Below are 26,313 nucleotides of genomic sequence, written 5' to 3' on the forward strand. Positions count from 1 at the left end.
AAGACAAACAACAACAAAGGGAGGTCAGCTAGCCAAGGGTCCGGTAACAGTCGAGTAACATAGTACAGAATCAAAATCCAAGAGAATAGTCAAAGGTTAAGCCAGAGGTCAAGAACAAGAATACAAGTGACAAACAGCAAGAGAAATGCAAAGACGCACGAGTCAATAGCAAGCACCAATGTGAATGTGAGCAAACAATAAATAGGAAGGAAGAACCTGTGCACAGACCTGATAGGAAGATAGAATGTCAATCACACAGGCAAGGCTAATATTAACTATTAGGGAGCATTCACACAGAGTTTACGCTCCCCTCATTCAGACACGTAAACACGTGTCAAAGTACCTGCTGTAAAACACAATCCCATAGACTTCAATGTGTGCCGGTATTATGAGTGCTACACATTAAAATCAATGGGTTTAAAAGCCTGCCATTGATTTCAATGTAAGACTGTAAGACCGGCACACATTGAAGTCTAGGGGATTGTGTTTTACAGCAGGCACTTTGATACGTGTTTACGTGTCTAAATGAGGGGAGCGTGAACTCTGTGAGAAGGTTCCCTTAGAGTGACAGAGGGAAACCAAAGGAAGGAGATGGTTGTGGTGGTAAACCAATTGCAGAGATGAAGGAATAGGACAGAGTTCAGACAGAGAAACCAAAATCCTAAACAAGAAATCAAAACTAATCACGCCTCCGTACGTAACATTCACTGCAGCCAATTTTGAAAGTTGGGTCCATAATACTGCAAAACAATAATAATTTATTATTCAATTAAATCATGTTTTATTTCATTTACAAAAATTTATGCCATGTTTTTATTTATTTTTTTGCCGCTTTAGTCAATTCGAGAAGTGACGGGATATGTCCTTGTGGCTCTTAACCAGTTTGACTATCTACCACTTGAGAACCTGCGCATCATTCGTGGAAACAAACTCTATGAAGACCGATATGCTTTAGCCATCTTCCTAAACTACCTGAAGGATGGGAAACATGGGCTTCGGGAGCTCGGCTTAAGAAATCTTACCGGTGAGTCCAATGAACTGTAAATTCAAACATTGTAAGTGTTGCGAACAAAAAGTTCTTCTAGTTCCTTTATCTCTTTGGCTCTGTGTCATTCTCCTATTTCAAGAAACACTGATGAAACATTACGTTAAATATAAAAGTGCGCCCTGCAGGCACAATGTCTGACTGCATAAATCTACAGACACCGTGCCAACATTTCTCATACAATTCAACGAGATGTCAAATTATTACACAAAGAATGAAACGTTTTTTTTTTTCCTGCTAAATATGCGACAATCCACACACAATTATTACACAATTATTTTCTTTTGGAACAGAAACAATGGTGCGAAAGAATCTAAAACATTTCTGTTAGGAATGAATGTTAACTAAAAAAATAAAATTAAAAAATTGGAAAGTAAATTCCAATTTTTTTCTCATTGTGTATCGCAATCACTCTCAGGACCTGTAGGTGTGTATCGGATGTGTAATAGAGTGATTCAAAGTAGGTGGAGATGTATCAGATCTACAATGGTGTGGTTGAAAGTAGATTTTCTGTGGTGTGGCATGGATCTAGTAGATCTAGAAGATTGGTTTCAGGCTTGTTAACTGTGGGAGTACATCTGCGTTCGGGGAGTCCGCTTTGGGACCCCGCAAATGGAAACCTATAAAAAAAGAGGTTACTTAAGCAGACTTCCCAAACAGAAACCCAAACACAGATGTAAACCAGGCCTAATACACCAGTGTTGTTACAGTGTGGTTCATGTAACAGTATCGAAAGAAGTCTTTCCAAAATGCAACCCTAGCCCACTTGGTTTTAATGGGACACATGCGGCGGTTCGAGACCTGGACATCAGATCCGAGGCAGCACCACCTACTGGAACAATGCCAAGCCAGGGTGTCCCAACTATTAATCACTCCTTTCTAGCATCTACCTTGTCTCCAATTTATTGCACTAGTACAGGAAATTTTGGGAGGACTGAGGATGTTTTTAAATATCTACTGGAAGTCTTCTAGAAACCAGAAGTGGTATTGAAAGTTGATTTCAACCTGTACACTTGGCTGCTTAACCAATATATGCTAAAACTAGTAGCCAACAGAATGGTGACATTTGCCCATTAGTGAGCCAGCAGCCATAATGGTGGCACTGGAAGCCAGAGGAAGATGGGCGAACTGCTTTAGTACAAGTGGCATTCGACCCAAATATCTCCAATCGTTCTATTTTTAATGGAACGGATTAATATGTGATTTGTCTCGGATGATCTAAAATGACCACCACAACATGCATGGCGTCTACAGAGATAGGTGGAGACATAGGGGAGGTGAAAAAAACATCTATACTAACCTTCCCTCACCTCGGAGCTCTCCTGGTGATGTCTGAGGCCTGTGATTGGGCTACAGCAGTCATATGGACATGTCAGGACGTCATGACCGAGAGAGAGCTCCAGATGCTGCAAGGCCCAAAAGAGGTGAGGAAAGGTAAGTATAAATGTTTTTGGTTTTTTACCTCCACCTGTTGTACTCCAGAGTCTGAATAGTATAAGAATTTCACTTCTAGTTCATACCAAACTTGTTCGACTTGAATCGAATCAGGGACCCAAAGCCCAAAACCACAAACGATACGATTCTTGGAAGATTCGCCCATCTCTAGTCTTGTACCTGATGGGGCTAAGAATACAAAATTATGATAAATGTCTCATTTGGCATTTATTAACACTTTCTATTCCTTAAGTGCTTTGTAAGTAGTGCTTGATTTCTAGCTGCAAACACTCACTAAGTGCTATAGATTTGTCCTTCGATTCTGGCATTGACGGTTACTTGGTTAAAATGGACTCCAGATTGATATTAGGTATTCTGGAATTGACTGATGCAAGAAGCATTTCATTTAATAATGCTCAGCAGGCCTTGCAGAAACATTGTGCGCCCGGGATCTGATGGCTCTGAATGCTTTTATTGAATGTTTTACCATATACTTAGACGTTTCAATTGCTAACAAAGTTGTCTGAAAGATGGTAAATTAGGTAAAGATACCATGTGTTATGGTGCTCAGTATGTCACTAAGGGATTCCTCATATTGATTTGAGCTATTCTCAATAATCCCTAATTCGGGATTGAGCTTTCTTTTACCATTGCCATAGACAGACTTGTATTCCCCTCCTCCAAAAATGAATGCATGCAAATCTCTATAAGCTGACATTTATACATGGACCTATAGTTCAGCTGTGATTTCTACCCTTGCAATGGTGCTGGCTAATAATATAGTAGTATGGTGGTAATATAGTAGTATGGTGGTCGGTTTCTGACCCCCAAGTGGTTTTTCATACAGATGACCAGGATAAGTCATCAGTATCTGGTTGTTGACATCTGGACCCCGGCCATCAGTTTTTAAGAGATGGATGACCCCTCTAACAATGACAAAGAATAAGTGATAATTATTAATGTAACATCTCTCTGGACACTGCTAAATTGTTTTATATTGTTTTGCATTTTTTGTATGTGCCACTGTCCCTATATATTGTGTTTGTATTGTATATATAGTTTGTATATAGTTTGCAGTTTTCCTTGTGTTATATTTCTCCAATTCCAGGTTAATTCCATTGTGGATTTGGTATACCCCTCCTTTACAGGTAGACTTGGTTCAGCCAGCCAACCCTTGGCCAGGGCTAGGGGGTAGACGTTTGGTCTCCAGTGTGAATTGAGTCTAGTCATTGAAACAGAGCAGGCTATTCTGTTGCTGACCCTGAGGGGACAATGTTGGGCTCTTTTCAGATCCCGTGCCCATGTATCAGAACTGAGAAAGGGAGGAGCTGCTATCAACCTCGTGAAGGGAGAGTAGAGTGCCAATCTTAAGGAGAAGGGGAGGTTTCCCAGAACTTCATAGTCTGGACCTTAAAGCCTACAGACAGACATGGCAGCAGAGAGGCTTATTCATCTAAAGTCCCCATGCAGACAGTGGTAGAAACAGAATATAGTCATAGTAGAGATAAAAGGCTCTTAGTGAACATCTAGTTTTGGGTATCCCTTTTACCAAGCCCAGTACCATCATCCACAATAGGACTCTAGCTACCACCCCATCTGGAAGCTACATTGGTTGCTTGTTGTCTTCAAATAAAATTACACAATTTGGTTCAACTGTACTGCTGCTTATTGTGTCATCCCTGTGTGTACCTTCAAGGCCCTTTTGACCATCACCCAACTCAGCAGAGGAGTACCCCTCTCCAACTGAAAGCTCCCTGAGGGAACTATCACCACCATTATGTACAGCGTAGGCCCCCCACAAGCTTTCCCCAACTAGAGAGGTGGGTTGGAGGAATCAGTTGAGTGACCCTGGCCTTCTGTTGTCCACACAACTACTTCTACTCTCATCTCTCTCTGGTTCTGTCCTGTGAGTTGTATATATGGTATATATAGTATGTACTGGAATGAGTTTAAGGGAACCTATTACTAGATTTGAAACCACTAAACCACCACCATGATATTCTTCGGTGGGGATTTGGCTTTCTAAAGACGCCTTTGTCAAAACATTCACTTTATGCCCATGTGCTGTCGCTTTTTTTGCACATATAGCACTTGGTAGGAAAATTGTTAGTGTCTAGACATTATGTTAGACTCTAAATATACTGAGCTCTAGGGATGTGGCCAGAAGACGTATACTCCTTTCGGAGTGCAAACCCGAGAGGCTCCCAACATAAACTGGTTTGGCCATTGGAGGCCATTGCCGGCCAGGCATATTCTCCACAGTGAATGCAGCTAAAGAAATGTAGTATTGTATGCCCTTATGTCTCTCTCTCTCTGTCTCTTTCTCTCTCGGTCTCTCTGTCTCTTTCTCTCTTTCTACTAATGTTGTGTGTAGGATTAGATATGTTGTAGATATACGTGTTGGTCCTTTGTGTGGTTGAAGGGATTATGTTAGGATTCATGTTATGTATGCGTATATGAAATCCCCTATGAAGTAAATCAGTGGGTGTGAAGCTTTGCCAATTACTGGGTTGCCTTGAAGTTTTCTTGCAGATTATCTACAAACCTAGATGGCCACAGGGGTTCATCTCGGTGCTTGTCATAGGCAGTGGAATGGGAACCCTAATCCTGCATTTCTCTGGCGACGTTAATGGAGATCGTAGGATCAATGTCAGTTTGTTTACAGCACATCACAGGTCATCGAGGGACACAAGAACGAGACTAGAATCCTAAACAGAATACTGAAAATGAGACAGTGTAACATTTGTTTGGTGGTATCACGGGATCACGAAACAACAATATCGTAGCCGTTATCGGATATTCTTTATCATGATTGTTACTATAGAAAGATACATTTTAGTTAGTTTTAGTATTAAAATGTTGGTTGATGAATCCATTGTGGACCTCAAAAATTTGACAAAATAACTTATTGCTGCTGAGATTGCCTTTTGTGTAACAAGAACGGCCTAGTATTAACCCTTTCCCTGCCCAGACTATGTTTACGCTTTTGACAAACACAAAAATTGTATTTTCTAAAAGATAGTATTTAGACAGAAATAGTATTATCCAAAGACACACGGTCCATTATAAAGATGACACCCAGAACTTCCCAACTATGAGCACCTTCATGCAAATTTGCTTCAAAGTAATGTAATAAATTCATGTCTGACGCAAGCAGAGCCTGAAATGCAAAACGTCTCCTAAAAGTAAAAGATGTGCAGAGTTTATAAATGACACTTACGTCAGAGGTGTATTTTGTTACTTTTTCTCATGGTTGGATATAGCTAAGTGTGTATGATCACCAACTTTTTAAAACAACACGATTTTGCAATACTTAGTCATGGGACATCTATCCTGTACGTAGCTGATTGTGGCCACCCAGTGTTTATACTGTGAATTGCAGGCTGTCAATGGTTTTGCTAGTAAGTCACAAAAATTGTGTTTCTCCTTAATCAAATTTGTTTGTTTTTTAGAGTGGAGACATCTGTAGCTCTACATAAGGAACCAAAAGTTTTCACAGGATAGATTATCAGTATGTGATCTATGGGGATACAACAACCTGATCGCAAACAGATTTGCTGCTCAAGGAGCTACTCAAGGAGGTGCTGCTAGTGGTGGGGAACATGTGTAGCACTGCTCCTATTCAAGTGATACCTTCTGACACCTGAAGGATGCTCAAACATCTGATCTGTGCAGGGTTCAGGTGTCAGACCACCACATAATAATAACCTATCCTGTGATATTCAGTATGTAAAATTAATTTGGGGCTGGACAACCAATTTAGGACTCCAGTCTAGTGATTTGGTGGGTCCCAGAGGTGGAGGTCCTAGCAATCAGATGTTTTCACCTGTCTATGTGTGAAAACCTATTTTAGGCTAAGGCCCCATGGGATGTCCTGCGGCAAAAAAGGGCTGCAGGAAAAACTGCAGTGGCAACGCATCACAGTCCTTCCTGAAGATCTTTAGACAGAAAGTTCTCAGACTTTTCCTCTTTGGACTTTCTGTTACAATTATAGCTATGGGGAAACCGCCAGAGCTTCCGTAGGTATAATTGACATGCTGCAATTTGCAAAACCGCGCAGGTTTTGGAAATCACGGCGTGTCCACACCGTGGTTTTTACCGCAGATTGGGCATGGGATTCACTCAGGGGTGAACCTAGGGTTTGTGCCGCCTGAGGCAGACGTCAGAAAGCCGCCCCCCCCCCCAGAAGGGGGCGGGGTGGAGGGGCGGGGCACAGCGGAGGGGGTGGGGCGGAGAAGAGCGAGCGTCGTTAGCAGGCAGAGAGCAGGCACGGAGAGGACCTGCTCTCTGCTAAGCGTGAGGGGCGGCCACTGGAGCAGCGCTGCGTCCACAGGGCCTCCCCAATCCACCGCTCGCTTCTCGTGCCGGGCTGCCGAGATGGTAACGCTAAGCCAGTCCAGGACTAAGCTAAGCTTGTCCTGGACTGGCTTAGGTCAGCAAAAATGCCGCCCTCCCTCGAGGCCCCGGCATAGCGCCGCCTGAAGCGGTCGCATCAGGTCGCCTCATGGGAGGTGTGGCGCTGGATTCACTACAATCCCATCCACTTTGCCCTGACTGTAAAACACTACAATTTTTCCCATGGCATTTTTGCAGCAGGCAAATCGCACCATTTGCATCCCATGGGGCCCTGGCCTAAATGACAAATTCAGCAATGCTATATATAATAGTAATAGCTTTAGGATGTTAATAACTTGTAAGCACTAATGCAAACCCTTTGTAAAGATATTTGCTTTATTTCACCACATTTATTAGCAAACACGCGACTTAGCTCCATCTTTATTGCGCAGTCACCTGTGGCTATGGCAGCCTTATAATAACTCTAGCAGCAGACATCGAGACCATCGGGAGCTGAACGCGTCTACTTAGTCTGAAATGTGAACTTCACAGGATCTGCAAATTCAGGATGTTAATATTGCAGCAGGATTTGATGTAGTCAATAGAGAAATGTAGCAAAACAAGGAGACGCAGAATGTCGACTCTAAACAGAGTTGTATTGTTTGGTATTCTCTGCAGTGGATATTATTGTGTGCGACCAACAAATGACTGAGGATTTAGGAGGGTCACAGAAAGAGCAAAGGCACAGTCATAGTGGGAAAGGGCAGCCAAAGCGATAGCAGGAGCAGGGAGGAAAACCAGCGGAAACAGACTGAAATCTGAATCTTATTGACAGATGGCTGCAGTAAAAGTCAGGGAAGGTGCAAGCGAATGAACTCGGCTAGGAATAAAAAGATGGACAATGGGATTTTCAATGAGATACCAGGTTGTGGAGTGATTATAGGAGAATGAGGGAAAGATGAAGTATACAGTATATAGTCAGAGGGTTATTTCTTACCATATTTCCATTGATTACCATGGTCTGTTAGTAGGGAGATGGCATGGGGCCCAAGTGAATATTTAATTTCATATTTACAGTTGGATTGATAAAATGACATGTAAAACCTTCCCTAAAGAACACTTTGAGATTTCCAATTTTGGAAATGGGTTGTCATCTGGAAGAGTCTTCACTCTGTGATGGAAAGAAGGTACAAAGCAGAGGGGGGCATGGCAAGTGCTAGAATGGCAGTGGGGCAGGTATTCTTAGGTAATATTCATATTTTTAATATTACTTTTTAATAGAGATGAGCGAGTAGTATTCGATCGAGTAGGTATTCGATCGAATACTACAGTATTCAAAATACTCATACTCAATCGAGTACCACTCGCTATTCGAATGGAAAAGTTCGATACAGAACCAGCATTGATTGGCCGAATGCTATACAGTCGGCCAATCAACGCTGGTTCTTCTCCTACCCTTAGAAGTCTTCTCCATGCAGCTTCCCCGCAGCGTCTTCCGTCTCTTCATTCACTTTGCCAGGCATCGGGCCTCGGCAGAGCCGACTGCGCATGTCCGCTTGTAGTGCGGGCATGCGCAGTCGGCTCTGCCCAGGCCCGATGCCTGGCAGAGTGAATGAAGAGACGGAAGACGCCACGGGAAAGCTGCACGGAGAAGACTGCACGGAGGATCCAGCCCGACCCTCACTCGTGGACTTGGTAAGTATAATTTGATCGAACATTGCCTACCCCTGAAATGAGCATTTTCCTCCCATAGACTATAATAGGATTCGATATTCGATTCGAGTAGTCGAATATTGAGGGGCTACTCAAAACAAATATCGAACCTCGAACATTTTACTGTTCGCTCACCTCTACTTTTTAATATAATTTAAAAAATATTTAAGATTATTTTTAATACTTTATTATTTTAATCCATTCGGCCCATTTTCTAAATGTTTTTTATTACTCTTCTTTGCATTTTTTAAGTTCAAGTGTTTAAACAAAAAAAAACCCCTGAGAAGTCATGAGAGTATCGTTTTTAAAATTTTTTCTAAAACTGTTTATCCGGCTAGACAACCATTTTAGTCTGGTTCTTGCCTCACTTGAGTTGAGCATTTGCTATACTCCTCTAGATACGCTCACATATATATACCAAGTCTGACAACTGTCTAGAGGGTCTGGACAGTGTTTTATTTGTGTAGGAAATAAAAAGTAAATCCAACACCAATATAATACAAAGTAGTACGAGAGAGTTCATGCCCTGTTTATTGTGAGATAAAGTCAATGATACAGCGTTATACAGGGTTAGGCAGGGAAGTATGGATGATTTGAACGGGCGCCATGCAAGGTGGGGATAACCTTGGTGGATAAAGAGTGGGGGTATCTGCTCGTCAGGAGCCGCCATTTCAGTAGCAATGGAGACGTGGTCGATAGAGCTTCGTGTGTTTGTGTAAACACCTTTATTGAAACGGGCCGTTCTGTAATCCAAACACAGAGACGTTTCCGGAATCATTTCAACATTGGCCGTTATGGTCGTGTTCCGAAGTTTGACACAATAATGAAGTAGGTGAATCACTTTCAATGTACAGGTTCTTTGAGACCCGGAACTGCACAAGGACATGACCGAATGGTACGGACCCCGTAAAACATTGAAAGGGTGCGTCAAGCAGTTGAAGCCAGCCCTCGACGTTCAGCCGTAATCGATGTTTTAATTTCAGATTCTTTTGTTCTTTAATTTTTGTAATGGCAACATCCAAGCTACACATTGAAAAAAAAATTTGAGTTTCGTTGAAAAATGAGTGTGTAACTGTTATTCCAAATCATCCATACCTCCCTGCCTAACCCTGTAGTAAAATAATAAATATATATGATTAAACTATCCGGTTTATCTTCTTAACTGTCAACATTTTCTTATTATTTAAAACAAATTTCATGCAATCTCCAGGTGTATATGAAGGAGTCTACAGCCCGTGTGCCAAGTTGTCGGCTCCACATTTATCTCTGCTCCTTATCCTGTACTCCTGGTTCTCAGTTTGTCTGTAGGTGGAAGGGATATTTTACTTTGGAGATAGTTTTGTTACATTCTCACCCTATCGGGAGCAATACGCCATCGGTAATTGGCAGAGCTGTGACTAATAATGTAGTAGGAGAATCGTGGGACCGCAGATTCTTCTGGGATGTCAGACCAGTGGTGTGACTCTGGGTTTTAATTATCTTCCTATTTTTTTTTTTTATAATTGCATTAGTTCAATACATACAGATGCATCTACCCTTACTTTTGCCAAAATTTCATAAAGGACTCCAATTTCCCACTAAACAAATTCAATATAACATTGCAACATGCTAGCCAAACCTTTGACCAGTCACATGTAGACACACGTAGTGTCAACAACTCATCTTATGTCACATCTATTGGGACATGTCCCACAAAGAGGAAAGGCAAAGGTGCTTTTATAGAGTTCTTGACAAAAATTTTAATAGACAGGGTGGGCCATTGATATGGGTACACCTAAATAAAATGGGAATGGTTGGTGATATCAACTTCCTGTTTGTGGCACATTAGCTTTTGGGAGGGAGAAAACTTTTCAAGATGGGTGGTGACCATGGAGGCTATTTTGAAGTTGGCATTTTTGGATCCAACTTTAGTTTTTTCAATGAGAAGAGGGTCATGTGACACATCAAACTTGTTGAGAATTTCACAAAAAGCAATGGTGTGCCTGGTTTTAATGTAACTTTGAAAAAATTTAAGTTCGATTCAAAATGGCCAAGTTCAAAATGGCTGCCATGGTCACCACCCATCTTGCTAATATGCCACAAACAGGAAGTTGATATCACCAACCATTCCCATTTTATTTAGGTGTATCCATATAAATGGCCCACTCTATATTTCATATACCCAAACTCCTGCACTGAAGTCTCATTGGTTTTAAAGTAGACCAGTGACTTGTGCAGATAATAAGAAATTGCCCTACCCTTTCATGCTATGGTTTGAGCACCAGCAACATCACTGAAACCATATTCCATATTTTATACCTCCCCTGGCCTTCACATGGATTGGTACAACCCCTGGACAACCCCTTTTATATTCATTGAAGACCCAGTGCTTCAACTCTTGCAATGCCATAATGGTAATAATCTACTGGTAATGTATATGTAGTGTATCATATCTATTGTAAATGTATGAAGTTACAGATGATACTAAGGCTTTATACCGTATCACTTCCAATTTTCTATTAAATCTTTTTCTGCTGTATTTCCCAAAGCTTACCTAGAACTGGAAGAAAAGACAGCAGACGTATAACACCAGTTTTATTTTATTAGTATCTGAATCTTTTGATACAGTGCCCAATTCTCAACAATTCCTATAGAATATTGTCCAAGAAAATAAAGAGCTGTCTGGAGTCAGAGCAGCGATGTGCGGTGCAGGGGAAACGTTTTCTTACAATCATCCAGTGTTTGGACTGGTAACAGCTTGACTTAATTGGTTAAGAGATATCGAGTGAGTGGAGATGTGCTGCGAAGCTTTTGTGTGTTGGGGAATCGATGGACTAGGGAAGTATCTGAATTTCATTAGTGTGTGTGAAAACATCATTTCTCAATTAGCTGAATCTCCAGGACGTGCACTCTGGTGTCGGACACTTTAATTGCACTTTAAATCCTTATCACCTGGCATTTGACAAGAAGTGGCACGGGAGGGAGTAATACTATCGGAACAAGATTACTCTGCCAGTGCCAAAACCGTCTGTGGATTTCATCTGCAGCCCCAAACAAAAATGAATGGAACAAAATCTTCTATAAAGTGTGACATCTCAAGCACAGACACGACTGCCCTACAGGCTTTCTAGACAATGGATGGTTATGCGGTGTAGAATAAAGTGTACCGCCATTTAGAGAAGTAATCCAGGTAGCTACGGGCAGCTTAAAACTGCTGGTGGGTGAAGAGTATGAAGTGAGGGTGGTCAATAACAACTATAAAGTTGTACTAAAAAGTTTACATACCCCGGCAGATTTTTTGTTTTTTTGGCCTTTTTTCTAAGACTATAAATGATACCACAAAATTTTTTTCTCCACTCATGGTGTTTTCTCTTTTTAGATCATAATAACAGCCTAAAACATCAAAATTACCCTGTTCAAATGTTCACATACCCCAGTTCTTAATACCATGTATTGCCCCCTCTAACATCAATGACATCTTGACGTCTTTTGTGGTAGTTGTGGATGAGGCTCTTTATTTTCTCAGATGGTAAAGCTGCCCATTCTTCTCGGCACAAAGTCTCCAGTTCCTGTACATTCCTAGGCTGTCTTGCATATCCTGCGCACTTGAGATCTCCCCAGAGTGTCTCAATGATATTGAGGTCAGCAGACTGAGATGGCCACTCCAGCACCTTGACTTTCTTCTGCTGTAGCCAATGATGCGTTGACTTGGCCTTGCGTTTTGGATTGTTGTCACGTTGGAACATCCAAGTACGTCCCATGCGCAGCTTCCTGGCTGATGAGTACAAATTTGCTCCCAGTAATTGCTGATAAGGTGTAGAAGATCTTACCTTCTACTTTGACTTCAACTAGATCTTAAAGAGGTATTCCCACCTCGCATACTCAGCAGTCTTCACTGCTGTAAAATCTTCTTTCTTTCTGGTTTCTTGCATCATTTGGTGGGCGGGGTTTCACATGCAGCGTGCCGTTTAGCCCTGCCTCCAAATTAGCGTGAAGCTCCGCCCACCCATATTGGACCATGAAGTACAGGCAGCAGCAACTCCATTCTGTGTTACATACAGAGACTGCCTGTCTCTGCCATAATGAACACAATTGAATTAGCTAGCCTGATAACTGGGAGAACAGAAGAAATGAAAGCAGCTCCTCTCCCCTATCTGATAGCAGGAAGCTAGATCACGTGGTGCAGACACAGGAATAGCTAGATACACAGGCTCGCTCCCTGCACTTAGCCCCTCCTCCCTCCCCCCCCCCCCTGAGAGCAGCAGATACATCACTTGACTTTTAAACAGATAAGTCAAGGGCTGTGTCAACAATGAATTGAATAAAGTAAGATAGTGGACAAACAAAGCAGTTTTGCTGAAGCAGTGTATTTAGGAAAAGTCTTACATCCACATTAACAAGCAGTATAGATAGGATCCTTGTGATGGGACAACCCCTTTAAGAAGAACTAGTATACATAGAGAGCCAATATTTTCACAAAAGCTGTATTTTTTGTTACAAGACAAGAGAGGCTTCACAAGGAATGGGAAATACACAGGAAGAACTGGAGGAGAGGAGAATTGGACAGAAACCAAATAAAAATTCTCCAGTGTCGTATAGTCAATGGATTAGGCAAGGATTCTACCTCATGCAAAGTCGCTCGCCTGGGAAGAAATCTCTCTCTAGTGGCACCTGTAGGTAGCTACACTGTAATTTAATGTCCAACACATTAAAGAGGCTTGAAACCTGACTTTTCGGCCAATCTCTTATAGAGTACTTAACTCCGGATGGAACTAGAGATACAGTCTTCTTCCTTTGCAGGGAAAGCTAACTTGCCTCTGTTTTTTTCAAAGGAGCAAGACTCCCAACACCAGCTAGATCTCAAGAAGAACTAGTATTCCTAGAGAGGTGTCTAAACAGAAATACAAACTTGTTCAAGATTTCTCTGTCTAGATACCGTTAAACTTTAGTCAAAGATTTTACAAAAATTCTGTCTCCCCAGTTTATTTAGTTCAGACAGCAATATCATATTTTCTGAAGTGCTAAAGGACATAGTCTCAGCGTGTAGGCGTAGATTTATGTATGCAAACGCTACCTGCATGATTCCTAGCTCTGCCTATTATTAACACTAGTCCCCCTGCAATCTATTCGCAGGGATGTCGCTAAGACTTCATGGACAAAAGTAATCAAACATACAAATATGAGATATGAGCAAGAGATAAAGCAATGGCTGCTGGTGCATTGTGTAACAGCACAATTTTGTCTGTGTTTCATTTAGAAACAATGAAATGATGCATGCTCCAAGTTATAGCGAGATCTTTTCCTGCAGGGTTACTCCATATTGGCTTCTGCTACAAGAAAACTAGTTATTGCAATTTTGGAACTAGCACAGTTATAGATGGCAAAATAGACAAAGCAGCAGTTCTGATCGGAGGAAAATATGGAGGAACAAAATCAAAGGGAAACAAGCTAAACGTGTTTGCGTGGCTGGATGAAATCATTATTATGGAATCAGAAGATGTATACCTACTTGAGTTATCAGAATCGGCAGCGATTAACAAACATAGTTATATAGTTACAAAGTAGATGAGGTTGGATGAAGACAACAGTCCATCAAGTCCAACCTATAACCCTACAGTCCCCTACTGTGATGATCCAGAGGAAAGCAAAAACCCCATGAGGCTTAAGCCAATTGCCCCATTTCAGGGGAAAAAATTCCTTCCCGACTCCAATCTTGCAGTCAGTATGAAACTCTGGATCAACGTGTCCTTATAATCTAGAATCCATAAACCGTAATATCGTTCTCTTCAAGAAAGGCATCCAGGCCCTCTTTGAACTTTTTCAATGACCACCATCACCGCTTCCTGGGGCAGAGAGCTCCATAGCCTCGCTGTTCTTACTGCAAAGAATCCCCTTCTATGTTATTGGTGAAACTTTCTCTCCTCTAGATGTAGAGGATGTCTCCTTGTTACTGTCACTGACCTAGGAGTAAAAAGATCAATCTTGTCACCTGTCACCCACTTTTGGGTCAATAACTAAGTCGGTCCTTATGGACTAGTGGTTTAGTGCCCAAGTATCTCTATGTAAAACCTGCCTACTCTAGGGTTAATAAAGAAGAAAATACCCTTTATATTTACATAGGTTCATCTGATGACTCTCACGTAAGTATATACTTACTTAGTGACCATTGGTCCTGGCGCATGCGCACAGAATTTTTCTTCTATGTATGGAAGTATTTTCTTGTTAGCATTGATATCATTTATTTCAACCTAAAGAAAAGAAAAATATAAATCCATGCAAGTGTATTTCAATGGAAACATAGCTTTGTTCAAGGAGTTTTCATTGTGATTATCATCCTGATAGAAAACTATGTAAATATTGCATGTGTTTCTTATTGACATTTTTGTTGGTCTGTGCTTATGGTAGGACAGTGCCGTATTGTGGTTGCAGATCCACAAGGACCCGGTGTAACCCTGTACAGGTGATCTGCTGGGTGCTAAATTCACCAAATCCAATATTGATGGCCTATCCTAATACTTGAAACTGGACAATCCCTTTAATGGTAGACTGATCTCACTGAAATTGGTTGACTTGGGTAGAATTGACGCTGGGTTCACACCAGCGTTCGGGTCTCTGCTTTCAGTTTCCGTCTTCTGCATGCAGAAGATGGAAACCTGTCATGCCGAGTCTGGCCGTGAGCGCCAGTGAGAGTTTTATGCTCTCTGCAGCTAAACCGTTTTTTTTTAAAAACCGGACAGAAAGTCCTGCATGTCCAACTTTGTGTCCAGTTAAAAAAAAAACTGTTTTGCCGCGGAGAGCATAAAATGCTCACCGGCGCTCACAGCCGGACATTTTTCAAACCCATTCAAATGAATGGGTTTGAAACATGACTGCAAGTTTCCGTCTCTTGTCCAGTTTTGTGCAGGAAACAGAAACCTGCAGAACGGAGACCCGGGGCGCAGATGTGAACGAGCCCTAATATGTATATGGCCACCTTAGATGTTCCCTTTGACCTTTGTTTCTATCAGGAGATCGCCATTAAATGATCATCCAGTCCTTCCAAAATGATCGGGTTCTGCCTTTGTTAATGTGTATGGGTAGCCTCTGACTAAAGGGTTAACCTGACTCCAGTAGTTCAGTTTACACTGATAAGAAGTCCTTCCTCTCTTTATCCTTCAGAGTTTAGCCGAGCACACAGGATTACACACTAATTAAAATCTTGGCTACTTCGTGCTTTGCTTAAATCATTTTACAATCTTTTTAATCCCAGAGCTTTGCAAAGAGTAATATTTGGAGAGTCCGGTATTATAAACAGTTTCAGGAATACCCTATGGTCCAGGTAACCCCTTCCAGGCTGATGGTTTGTACAAGAGGTCTCTTGCTACATGAAAAACCAATAATGATGGTAGGAATCAGACTCATTTCACTATATGTATGTAATATGTCCTTTAGAAGTCAATAGCCATTGATTTATTCTGTAATGGTGTTACACCCATTCACTGAGCAAAAACACATACACCATATACTGAAGACGATGCAATGTGGTTATACAACTGTCACGGCAGACCCTTCATCTTATGCTTAAATGTGGCTGTAAGGCTTGTACGGCCAAAATACTGTGCCAAGGCTGCCCAGTGCCAAGGCTATGAGAAAGGACCTGTTATTTTCTACATATTTTCCTGTGCTGAGGTTTTTTATGCAGTTTTCCAGAATTTATTTCTAAAAAGTACCAGAAATTCTGCCCGAATTATGATAACCCTTTCACTACCAAGCATCATTGATGCCCCAATGTTCAGGCCAAATTTAGCACTTTGGCATGCATTGCTTTACACCAGAATTTTTCTCAATAAATAGGTAGTATTAGGGGTTTTTTTTTGTTTGTTTGTTTTTTTTTAGGACAGATAAGGATTAAAATAAGTAATATAGTAGTAGCGGAAGAATGTTATACAATGCGAAAAAAAATCATTTTCTTTTTTTACCTAAAACAAAATAGTGTTTATATATAATATTGCAAATGAACATATTAAAATTAGATTCTCTAGTTCTTCTGATGGCAGGGCTGCACATTTATATTGGTTTCAACAACAAAAAAAATTGGATTTATATGGTTATATATCCAGCATGGCTTATTTTCTGGACACTTTGTCCATGTGTAAGTTAAGCAGTAGTTTAGTATAGTAGAGGGCTGTAAACTGATGGTTTATCGCTAGCTAGGCTCCCTGCTGAGACAGAGCAAAGTATCCAGGAAGTAGGTGATGGAGGGGCTGGCCAGGGAGCAAGTTCTGCTAGCACAAGGTGAATGAGAAGACAGTGTCACTTTGCTATGATCACTGTAAAGGGTTAAAATTTATTGATAAAAGTGATGACAATAGTCCTAAAAACTTCCCTTATCACAGTGTAACTCCTGGACAGTAACTTCAGCCTGGAGATTCCAGCACTTATCACTCCTACAGGAACAGCTGTATGTTCTCCCCGTGTTTGCGTGGGTTTCTTCTGTGTACTCCGGTTTCCTCCCACACTGCAAAGACATAGTGATGGGGAATGTAGAATGTGAGCCCATATGGGACAATGACCATAATGTCTGTAAAGCGCTGCGGAATATGATGGCGATATATAAGTAAGCATAATAAATAAATTATAAATAAATCACAGGTGTTTGACGTTAATTAACGTGACTGCAGCATCGGGAATCAGATAAAGTGACATAAATAGGCAGATTAGCAATGGGTAGGGGGTTAAAGAGGATTTATAAGATCACCAGAAAATCGGAGGAGTGCATTGCATCCTCTATATCTTCTATTGCAGGCATTGGCTGGACCAGAAGAACAAAGGCTCAGATGACCACGGCAAGCTAACATTGTAATCTGATAAGGAATAATGACATATCGGCAGTGACATCACGCGCCCCACGTGACGTAAATACTACAGTTTGGCACACTTTGGCAAAAACTGTGGCATTTTACAGTCTTTGCAAATGGGATTCTATATCCATCTGCATATTGCAAAAAAATACTGCAATTTCCAAAACCACTGTGTTTTTGGAAATCTCAGCATGCCAATGATACCTATGACGGACTTCTTTTAAGCCCTTTTGAATAGCTGTTACCCAATTATTATTATTATTATTATTATTATTATTATTATTTACTTTATGATTATATTGTATTTATATTAGATTACTCTTTATATTTCCCTGTAACTATGCAAATATTTGGTATCATATGGGCATTTTTAATGACCTTCCGAAAGCATGTGTCATCTCCTTCCTTCCTGTTCCCTCGCACATGTCTTGGATGATTTGGAAAGTCTACGAGATGTCGGCTTCATTAGTTCCTCAGGAAACTTATTGTTTGTCATTTGACAGGTGGAAACTCATGGTTACTTTTCCCCTTGTTGTCTGCCTGCAACTCCAGCAATCAATAAAGTGCTTGCAGTCATTTTCGATTGGGTTTTTTGCCGCTGTTTTGTGAGTCCTTTATTAAAAACCTACAGAAATCATTTCAGAATAATATCTGGAAACCTTTTGTGTGGGTGAGAGTATACTTATTGATTCCAACATCATTCTACTCGCAGATATGGGCAATGATCGCTAAGACTTTTCATGCACATAAATTCTGCTTGTATGCAGAGAGCCAATTTGCGGGCTAAAAGGTCTCGCTATAGAAATCTAAATCCATCCTTAGTCTGGGAACGGTGAATAAGGAAAGCAGGGCATGCGACTAGTGAGGAGGTTATTTAGTAAATGTGGGAATTATTTAGTAAGGGATTGGATTATACATTGGGTCATTTGGGATTTGCTCACCTATCCACTTTCCTATGGTTCTTTGATTTCCATATTGTAATGTTGTGTGCTTTCTCTTCCATGTATATCAGCTATAAACACAGCAATAGGTCATGTCCCTACTCTATGATGTACACTAGTAACTGATAGGAGTGATAGGTTACTGTATATTGTCATTTACTACACTGCATTTCGTCCTTTCAACCGGCAAATTATAATGGAAACATTACACATGTTTCAGGGTTAAAGGAAATGTTTCATTTAACCAGGATAATATATATAATAATGTTGATGGAATTTATTATCAGAATACTTTACAGCTACCATGTGGGTTATAGGAGCCTGTAGAATGGAGTCCACTCATTAAAGGGGGTCAACAAGAAAATTGGTATCAAACCAATGACAGTAGCCTGTAGGGCTGCTTTTACACTTTCCAATGATGCCTTTCTTGTTGTGCATTGCAGCTCCCTTCTTCATGAAAATCATGGTTTTATTCTTATGCAAAATAGATGAAAAGTGCTTCTAGAGCTTGTCTTCTGCACAGGCTTTACTCTCTACTCTAGATAACCACCCCTAACCACCATCAAACCCCTGTAGCTTGAGTGACACCAACCCTAATTCCCCGTAGGGACTGAGCATGCTTGGTGATTTCATCTGGAAGAGTTGGAGACTGGCTTCTGATGGATCCAACAAAGTAGGAAAAGTCACTCAAACAATGAAGCTTGGCAGCAGTTATGGCAGTCAACCAGAGAAAAGCACCATCAGGAGAAGAAATGCTCCTAAAGCCCCTCAAACCTCGAACATTTTACTGTTCGCTCATCTCTATTGGTTATGCGTCCCTGCTAGTGGTAATGGTGAGATGACTACAGTGAAATGATCTCTGCAGAGCAAGATGTGTCAGTCTCTTATGAGAATGAAAACTGTGAAGTCTCAGATTTTTCTATAACGCTTGTAAAATACGCTAAATTGCCACTTTGTTAGAGACACTTGTCCTTTCACGATTCTAGAAATGGAATAGAGTATGTGAAGTTTTCTGCAGATCGGTTATGCTGTAAATCTGCATCATAGTGTGATCATAGTGAACAATGCGTGGATTTCTGTTCTAGATTAGCCAGCGCCAGTATTTTAGAAACTGGCAACCTTGTAGGGTTATAAACTGGAAGAGCAAGCTATAGTTAGGTAAGATACAGTGTATACTAGGAATGGTGTATTCAAGGAATCACATCCACTGATAGGGAATCCTCTGGACATAAACAATTCATCACAAAAGAGGTCACAGGAAAGATGGCAAAAAATCGTTCGGATAAACAGGTGGTGCACAGTTAAGCAGATTGTAGCCAAATGCAATGCTGTTGCTCCAATTAATGTGTCCAAATGCCCAATTCATCAGTCCTGAGGGATAGGCTAAAACAGCTGGCAACCAGTTCCAATTCTAAAGGAAGCCAGGCATGACTTCATTGGCAAAATATTGCAAACATTGGATCATAGAGCAATGGAAAAACCATGCCGGAGGAGATCAATCCAGATTTCTGATGTGTTATTCTTATGGATGGATCAGACTTTGGCACAATGAATTCTTTGTATCAGGAGTGAACAGTTCAGGCTTGGGGATTTGGAGTAATAGAGTTTGGTGGACTGTTTTCTTGGCACACCCATCTGAGATCTGTGGGTGATATCTATGTATGTCATGAGAAATGGCAGCAGTTCTGAAAACGAGAAGTGTTCTTGGGCACTCCTAAATAGATGTCTCTAATAAAGTGGCCATTAATGTATTTTCTCATGCCAAATTCCCTATCATGTTTAAAATCCCCAGAATCCCTATGTATTTTATTATCTACGTATGAAACAAGTACTAGTTTTATTAATAAGTTATTGATAAGGGTTCTCTCTGTGGTCCTGACTTTAATTTAGTTGAACCTACCAATTCTGATGGGGCTGGCCAACTATGTAATGTCTGGGAGATGTCCCCACTTTCTACTGACCTCTGCTCTTGTGGGAAATAAGGGAAGGCTATCTAAGATGCTAGATGTTGTGACAAGTGCACCACAATGTTATGTAGACTCCAATCCTTCTGTCTCTTCACGTAATCCCAGACAGACTGGATGATTCTGAGATCAGAATCCAAAACTCCTTCTCGAAAGGGTGGTCACACCAAATATTGATTTGGTTTCTCTTTTGTCCATCTATTTAAAGGGCTTGTCCAGTTTCAGACCAATATTGAAAGGCAAATATTACTGTTTGTATAATGAAAAGCACTACAATTTTCTGATATACTACTTTCTATATCAATTCATCAGTTTTCTAGATTTCCTTACTGTTTAGTTATAGGGGATAAAAATCAGTCCATCAGGGTTCTCTTGCTCTGTGTGACTAGGACAAGTTCCTACGGTTTAACTCCTATGCACTTGAAAATGAGCATTATGCTTTTAACCAGTAATGAGACAAACTTTGTTAACAACCCATCTGATTGTGAACCCTATTCTTCCTGTGAGGACGTGCTACTCTTTCCTTCCTGGGTATCCACCCTGGTTCTCTCCAAAAGTCAGTTCATGGTCATGTGATAGACAGTCCATGGTCATCTGATGGACACCCAACTGCACAGCTCATTACCAGGCAGATATCTGATTACAGTGCTGAGACTATAACAAGCTGTACACATGTGTGTTCATCACATGACCATGGACTTTATATCACATGATCATGGACTGTATATCACATGACCATGGACTTTATATCACATGATCATGGACTGTATACAACATGACTATAGACTGTATACCACATGATTATGAATTGTATATCACATGACCACGGGCTGTATATCACATGACCATGGGCTGTAAATCACATGACCATGGACTGTATATCACATGATCACGGACTGTATATCACATGACCACAGACTGTAAATCACATAACCATGGACTGTATATCACATAACCATGGACTGTATATCACATGGCCACGGACTGTAAATCACATAACCATGGACTGTATATCACATGATCATGAACTGTATATCACATGATCAGGGACTATATATCACATAACCATGGACTGTATATCACACGATCAATGGCTGTATATCACATGACCATGGACTGTATATCACATAACCATGGACTGTAAATCACATGATCATTGACTGTATATCACATGACCATGGACTGTATATAATATGATCATGGACTGTATATAATTGACAAACAAAACATTAACACTTCTATATTTGAAAGCATTCCTACATTGCAGCATATTTTTCATTTCCTGCCTAAAACTTTTGCCCATCTCTATAGCTCACCTCTGCAGTCGTCTGCCCACCTGTATACAGGGTCATTTACAATTCTAATTGAATACTGTGACTAATAGAAGGAATAATTGATAGTGACACCTGCTTTTAGCGCAATCTCGAGTATATTTTAGTCTCAGACTAGAGAGGCACACTCAGCAACTTGCAGAAGAGTTGCTCTTGTAAAACTAGGCGCCTGGGTTCAGCACATTTCTTGAATATATATCCATAATCCATTAATATCATGGGGAAGGTAGCAAAAAAACAAAAGCTTGCTGAAATGATTGTTCCAAGTAATTAAAGCAAATCAGAGAACACAGAAATCTAGAACACTAAAACCTCCTCATCTTCAAAGTTTTCAATTATACGTTTGTAGGATTCAAATGCATCGCGCAGCCGGTTATTAGAATGGAAGTCTAATCATTAAAGCGTGTTTTGGTTTGGTCGCCGCAGCCACAGTCCTGCTGATTTCAGTGGTATTTCATTAATAAGTTCCCGCGGGAACGCCTTTGAGAATGGAAAAAGGAATGCTGGGTTAACCCATAATATGCCGCCTACTCTAGTAGTCTATCCTGTTAACGTGATCTTTTCAGTGCTGCCCTATTTCTATACATTAGCCACCATGTTATCTGCCTTCAGCATGTCAGCTTATATTCTGCTTTATATAACTATTTGCCATTGTGAACTTGATTTCTACAGCTAGCAAAGAAGTCAGATCATTTCTTTAATCAAACATTAATTTAGAGGGTTTGTCTAATATTAACAATCCCTTTTATATGAGTTAAGGTTGGCCCGTGGACCAGCTGATCTTCTGAAACCTTTAGCAATCAATTGTTATAAAAGTCTATAGGGATTTATAACAGGAGAAATTAAGTATTACAGTCAATCCATTAAAATAAACAGCAAACCATATGATACATGGATGGGCAAGATTTGCAAAATGAGGGAGAAATGGTCTTTGGCTCTCAAAGGCTACTGGCATTGGTCAAAGAGGGGGTTTATGCAGTAAGTGGTGGAGCCCACTCTATAATGTCCCTATGTTCTTATTGTAACTCATCGGGTGCATACTCACTGTACCACTGGACTGACTTGATTTGGGGCTAGTACAGAGTGTATAGAGTGTATCATAGAAATGATCCCTTGATATTCATCCACATACAGAAAGCTGGACTTTAGGCCTGGAACCACCAGGTCAGTAAAGTGTCAGCTTAGAAGAAGGGTCAAGAGATGGCAGTGTGTGACACACAAAGGAATAGACAAATACACGGTCAATAGACAAGCTGAGGTCAGGGCAGGCAGAACAGGATCAGAATCTGGCAAATAAGTTTTTCACTATGTTTTATAGATAGGTTCCTAGGAGCCCTAAGAGTGTCCTACACTATGTTTTATAGATAGGTTCTTAGGAGACCTAAGTGTGTTCTACACTACATTTTATAGATACAGTCCTATGAAAAAGTTTGGGCACCCCTATTAATCTTAATCATTTTTAGTTCTAAATATTTTGGTGTTTGCAACAGCCATTTCAGTTTGATATATCTAATAACTGATGGACACAGTAATATTTCAGGATTGAAATGAGGTTTATTGTACTAACAGAAAATGCGCAATATGCATTAAACCAAAATTTGACTGGTGCAAAAATATGGGCACCTCAACAGAAAAGTGACATTAATATTTAGTACATCCTCCTTTTGCAAAGATAACAGCCTCTAGTCGCTTCCTGTAGCTTTTAATCAGTTCCTGGATCCTGGATGAAGGTATTTTGGACCATTTCTTTCTACAAAACAATTCAAGTTCAGTTAAGTTAGATGGTCGCTGAGCATGGACAGCCCGCTCTCAAATGATCTGAAAACAAAGATTGTTCAACATAGTTGTTCAGGGGAAGGATACAAAACGTTGTCTCAGAGATTTAACCTGTCAGTTTCCACTGTGAGGAACATAGTAAGGAAATGGAAGACCACAGGGACAGTTCTTGTTAAGCCCAGAAGTGGCAGGCCAAGAAAAATATCAGAAAGGCAGAGAAGAAGAATGGTGAGAACAGTCAAGGACAATCCACAGACCACCTCCAAAGAGCTGCAGCATCATCTTGCTGCAGATGGTGTCACTGTGCATCGGTCAACTATACAGCGCACTTTGCACAAATAGAAGCTGTATGGGAGAGTGATGAGAAAGAAGCCGTTTCTGCACGTACGCCACAAATAGAGTTGCCTGAGGTATGAAAAAGCACATTTGGACAAGGCAGCTTCATTTTGGAAACAAAGATTGAGTTGTTTGGTTATAAAAAAAAGGCGTTATGCATGGCATCCAAAAAGAAACAGCATTCCAAGAAAAACACATGCTACCCACTGTAAAATTTGGTGGAGGTTCCATCATGCTTTGGGGCTGTGTAGCCAATGCCGGCACCAGGAATCTTGTTAAAGTTGAGAGTCGCATGGATTCCACTCAGTATCAGCAGATTCTTGAGAATAATGTTCAAGAATCAGTGACGAAGTTGAAGTTACGCCGGGGATGGATATTTCAGCAAGACAATGATCCAAAACACCGCTCCAAATCCTCAGGCATTCATGCAGAGGAACAATTACAATGTTCTAGAATGGCCATCCCAGTCCCCAGACCTGAATATCATTGAACATCTGTGGGATGATTTGAAGCGGGCTGTCCATGCTCGGCGACCATCTAACTTAACTGAACTTGAATTGTTTGTCCAAAATACCTTTATCCAGGATCCAGGAACTGATTAAAAGCTACAGGAAGCGACTAGAGGCTGTTATCTTTGCAAAAGGAGGATCTACTAAATATTAATGTCACTTTTCTGTTGAGGTGCCCATACTTTTGCACCGGTCAAATTTTGGTTTAATGCATATTGCACATTTTCTGTTAGTACAATAAACCTCATTTCAATCCTGAAATATTACTGTGTCCATCAGTTATTAGATATATCAAACTGAAATGGCTGTTGCAAATACCAAAATATTTAGAACTAAAAATGATTAAGATTAATAGGGGTGCCCAAACTTTTTCATAGGACTGTATATTCCTACAAGCCCTAAGAGTATTCTCCACTATGTTTTATAATAGGTTCCTAGGAGCCCTGACAGTGTTATACACTATCTTTTATAGATAGTTTCCTATAACCCCTAAGAGTGTTCTATACTATGTTTTATAGATAGGTTCTTAGGAGACCTATGTGTGTTCTACACTACATTTTATAGATATATTCCTACAAGTCCTAACAGTTTTCTACACTATGTTTTATAGATAGGTTCCTAGGAGCCCTGACAGTGTTCTACACTATGTTTTATAGACAGGTTCCTAGGAGCCCTGACAGTGTTCTACACTATGTTTTATAGATAGATTCCTAGGAGCCCTGACAGTTTTCTACACTATGTTTTATAGATAGGTTCCTAGGAGCCCTGACAGTGTTATACACTATGTTTTATAGATAGGTTCCTAGGAGCCCTGACAGTGTTCTCCACTATGTTTTATAGATCGGTTCCTAGGAGCTCTGACAGTGTTATACACTATGTTTTATAGACAGGTTCCTAGGAGCCCTAACAGTTTTCTACACTATGTTTTATAGATAGGTTCCTAGGAGCCCTGACAGTGTTCTACACTATGTTTTATAGATAGGTTCCTAGGAGCCCTAACAGTTTTCTACACTATGTTTTATAGATAGGTTCCTAGGAGCCCTGACAGTGTCATACACTATGTTTTATAGATAGGTTCCTAGGAGTCCTGACAGTATTCTACACTATGTTTTATAGATAGGTTCCTAGGAGCCCTGACAGTGTTCTACACTATGTTTTATACATAGGTTCCTAGGAGCCCTGACAGTGTCATACACTATGTTTTATAGATAGGTTCCTAGGAGTCCTGACAGTATTCTACACTATGTTTTATAGATAGGTTCCTAGGAGCCCTGACAGTGTCATACACTATGTTTTATAGATAGGTTCCTAGGAGCCCTGACAGTGTTCTACACTATGTTTTATAGATAGGTTCCTAGGAGCCCTGACAGTGTCATACACTATGTTTTATAGATAGGTTCCTAGGAGCCCTGACAGTGTCATACACTATGTTTTATAGATAGGTTCCTAGGAGCCCTGACAGTGTTCTACACTATGTTTTATAGATAGGTTTGTGGCTGGTACCAGTTAAGCTCAAGAGAAACCAGTTTACACTCTTTATAACCTAAAGGGCTAAGAACCATGCCTTAAGGCTGTATTAAAGATCTATGGTAAACCAGTTCCTATCTCTGACCCATTTTCATTATCTTACATTAAATATGTTAATTTGTTTATCAGTTTCCAAAACTGAAGGTGTCATCGGAAGGCTGCTTCCAACATGAACGTCCCAAGTGTAACATCTGACATTCTGCAACCTGTTCGCCTTTCCTTAGAACAACGTGTACAAGGCCAAAGCTCCTACACGTGCTGAGACATACGCCTTCTTTTCTCTGCAACTACTGAAGTGTAAATTCTTTTACAAATGAGCTGTTTGCTAATTACTCGGAGTTCAATTCACATGTCTTTAGCCCGGCACTAATGAGGTGGAAGTTTTTTTTTTTTCTTTCAGTTGTTTTCATTTTTTAATTATCGTTATTTTTTTTTCTGAGCATTGTGCGAGCTGCATTTCATGATATTTTTAGGAGGAAGCCGTCTGCTAATTAATAATTCATAAACCAGTATTCCAAAGAGACACTGATTAAAATGTATGTCTGTCTTCAAAAGGAATAATGTGTGAAAATGATTAAGATTT

At 40.5% G+C, this 26,313-nt stretch overlaps 1 protein-coding gene across 1 annotated transcript in view; it reads left to right on the forward strand.

Annotated features, from left to right (window-relative positions):
- ERBB4 (erb-b2 receptor tyrosine kinase 4) overlaps positions 1-26,313 on the forward strand; it is a 703,330-nt gene that overhangs the window by 397,406 nt on the left and 279,611 nt on the right. The window contains exon 3 of the mRNA XM_075284941.1: positions 838-1,024. Within this exon, the coding sequence (XP_075141042.1) occupies positions 838-1,024 (187 nt within the window). The remainder of the gene's footprint in view (positions 1-837; positions 1,025-26,313) is intronic.

Source organism: Leptodactylus fuscus, chromosome 8 (assembly GCF_031893055.1).
Source record: "Leptodactylus fuscus isolate aLepFus1 chromosome 8, aLepFus1.hap2, whole genome shotgun sequence".
Taxonomy (NCBI): Eukaryota; Metazoa; Chordata; class Amphibia; order Anura; family Leptodactylidae; genus Leptodactylus; species Leptodactylus fuscus.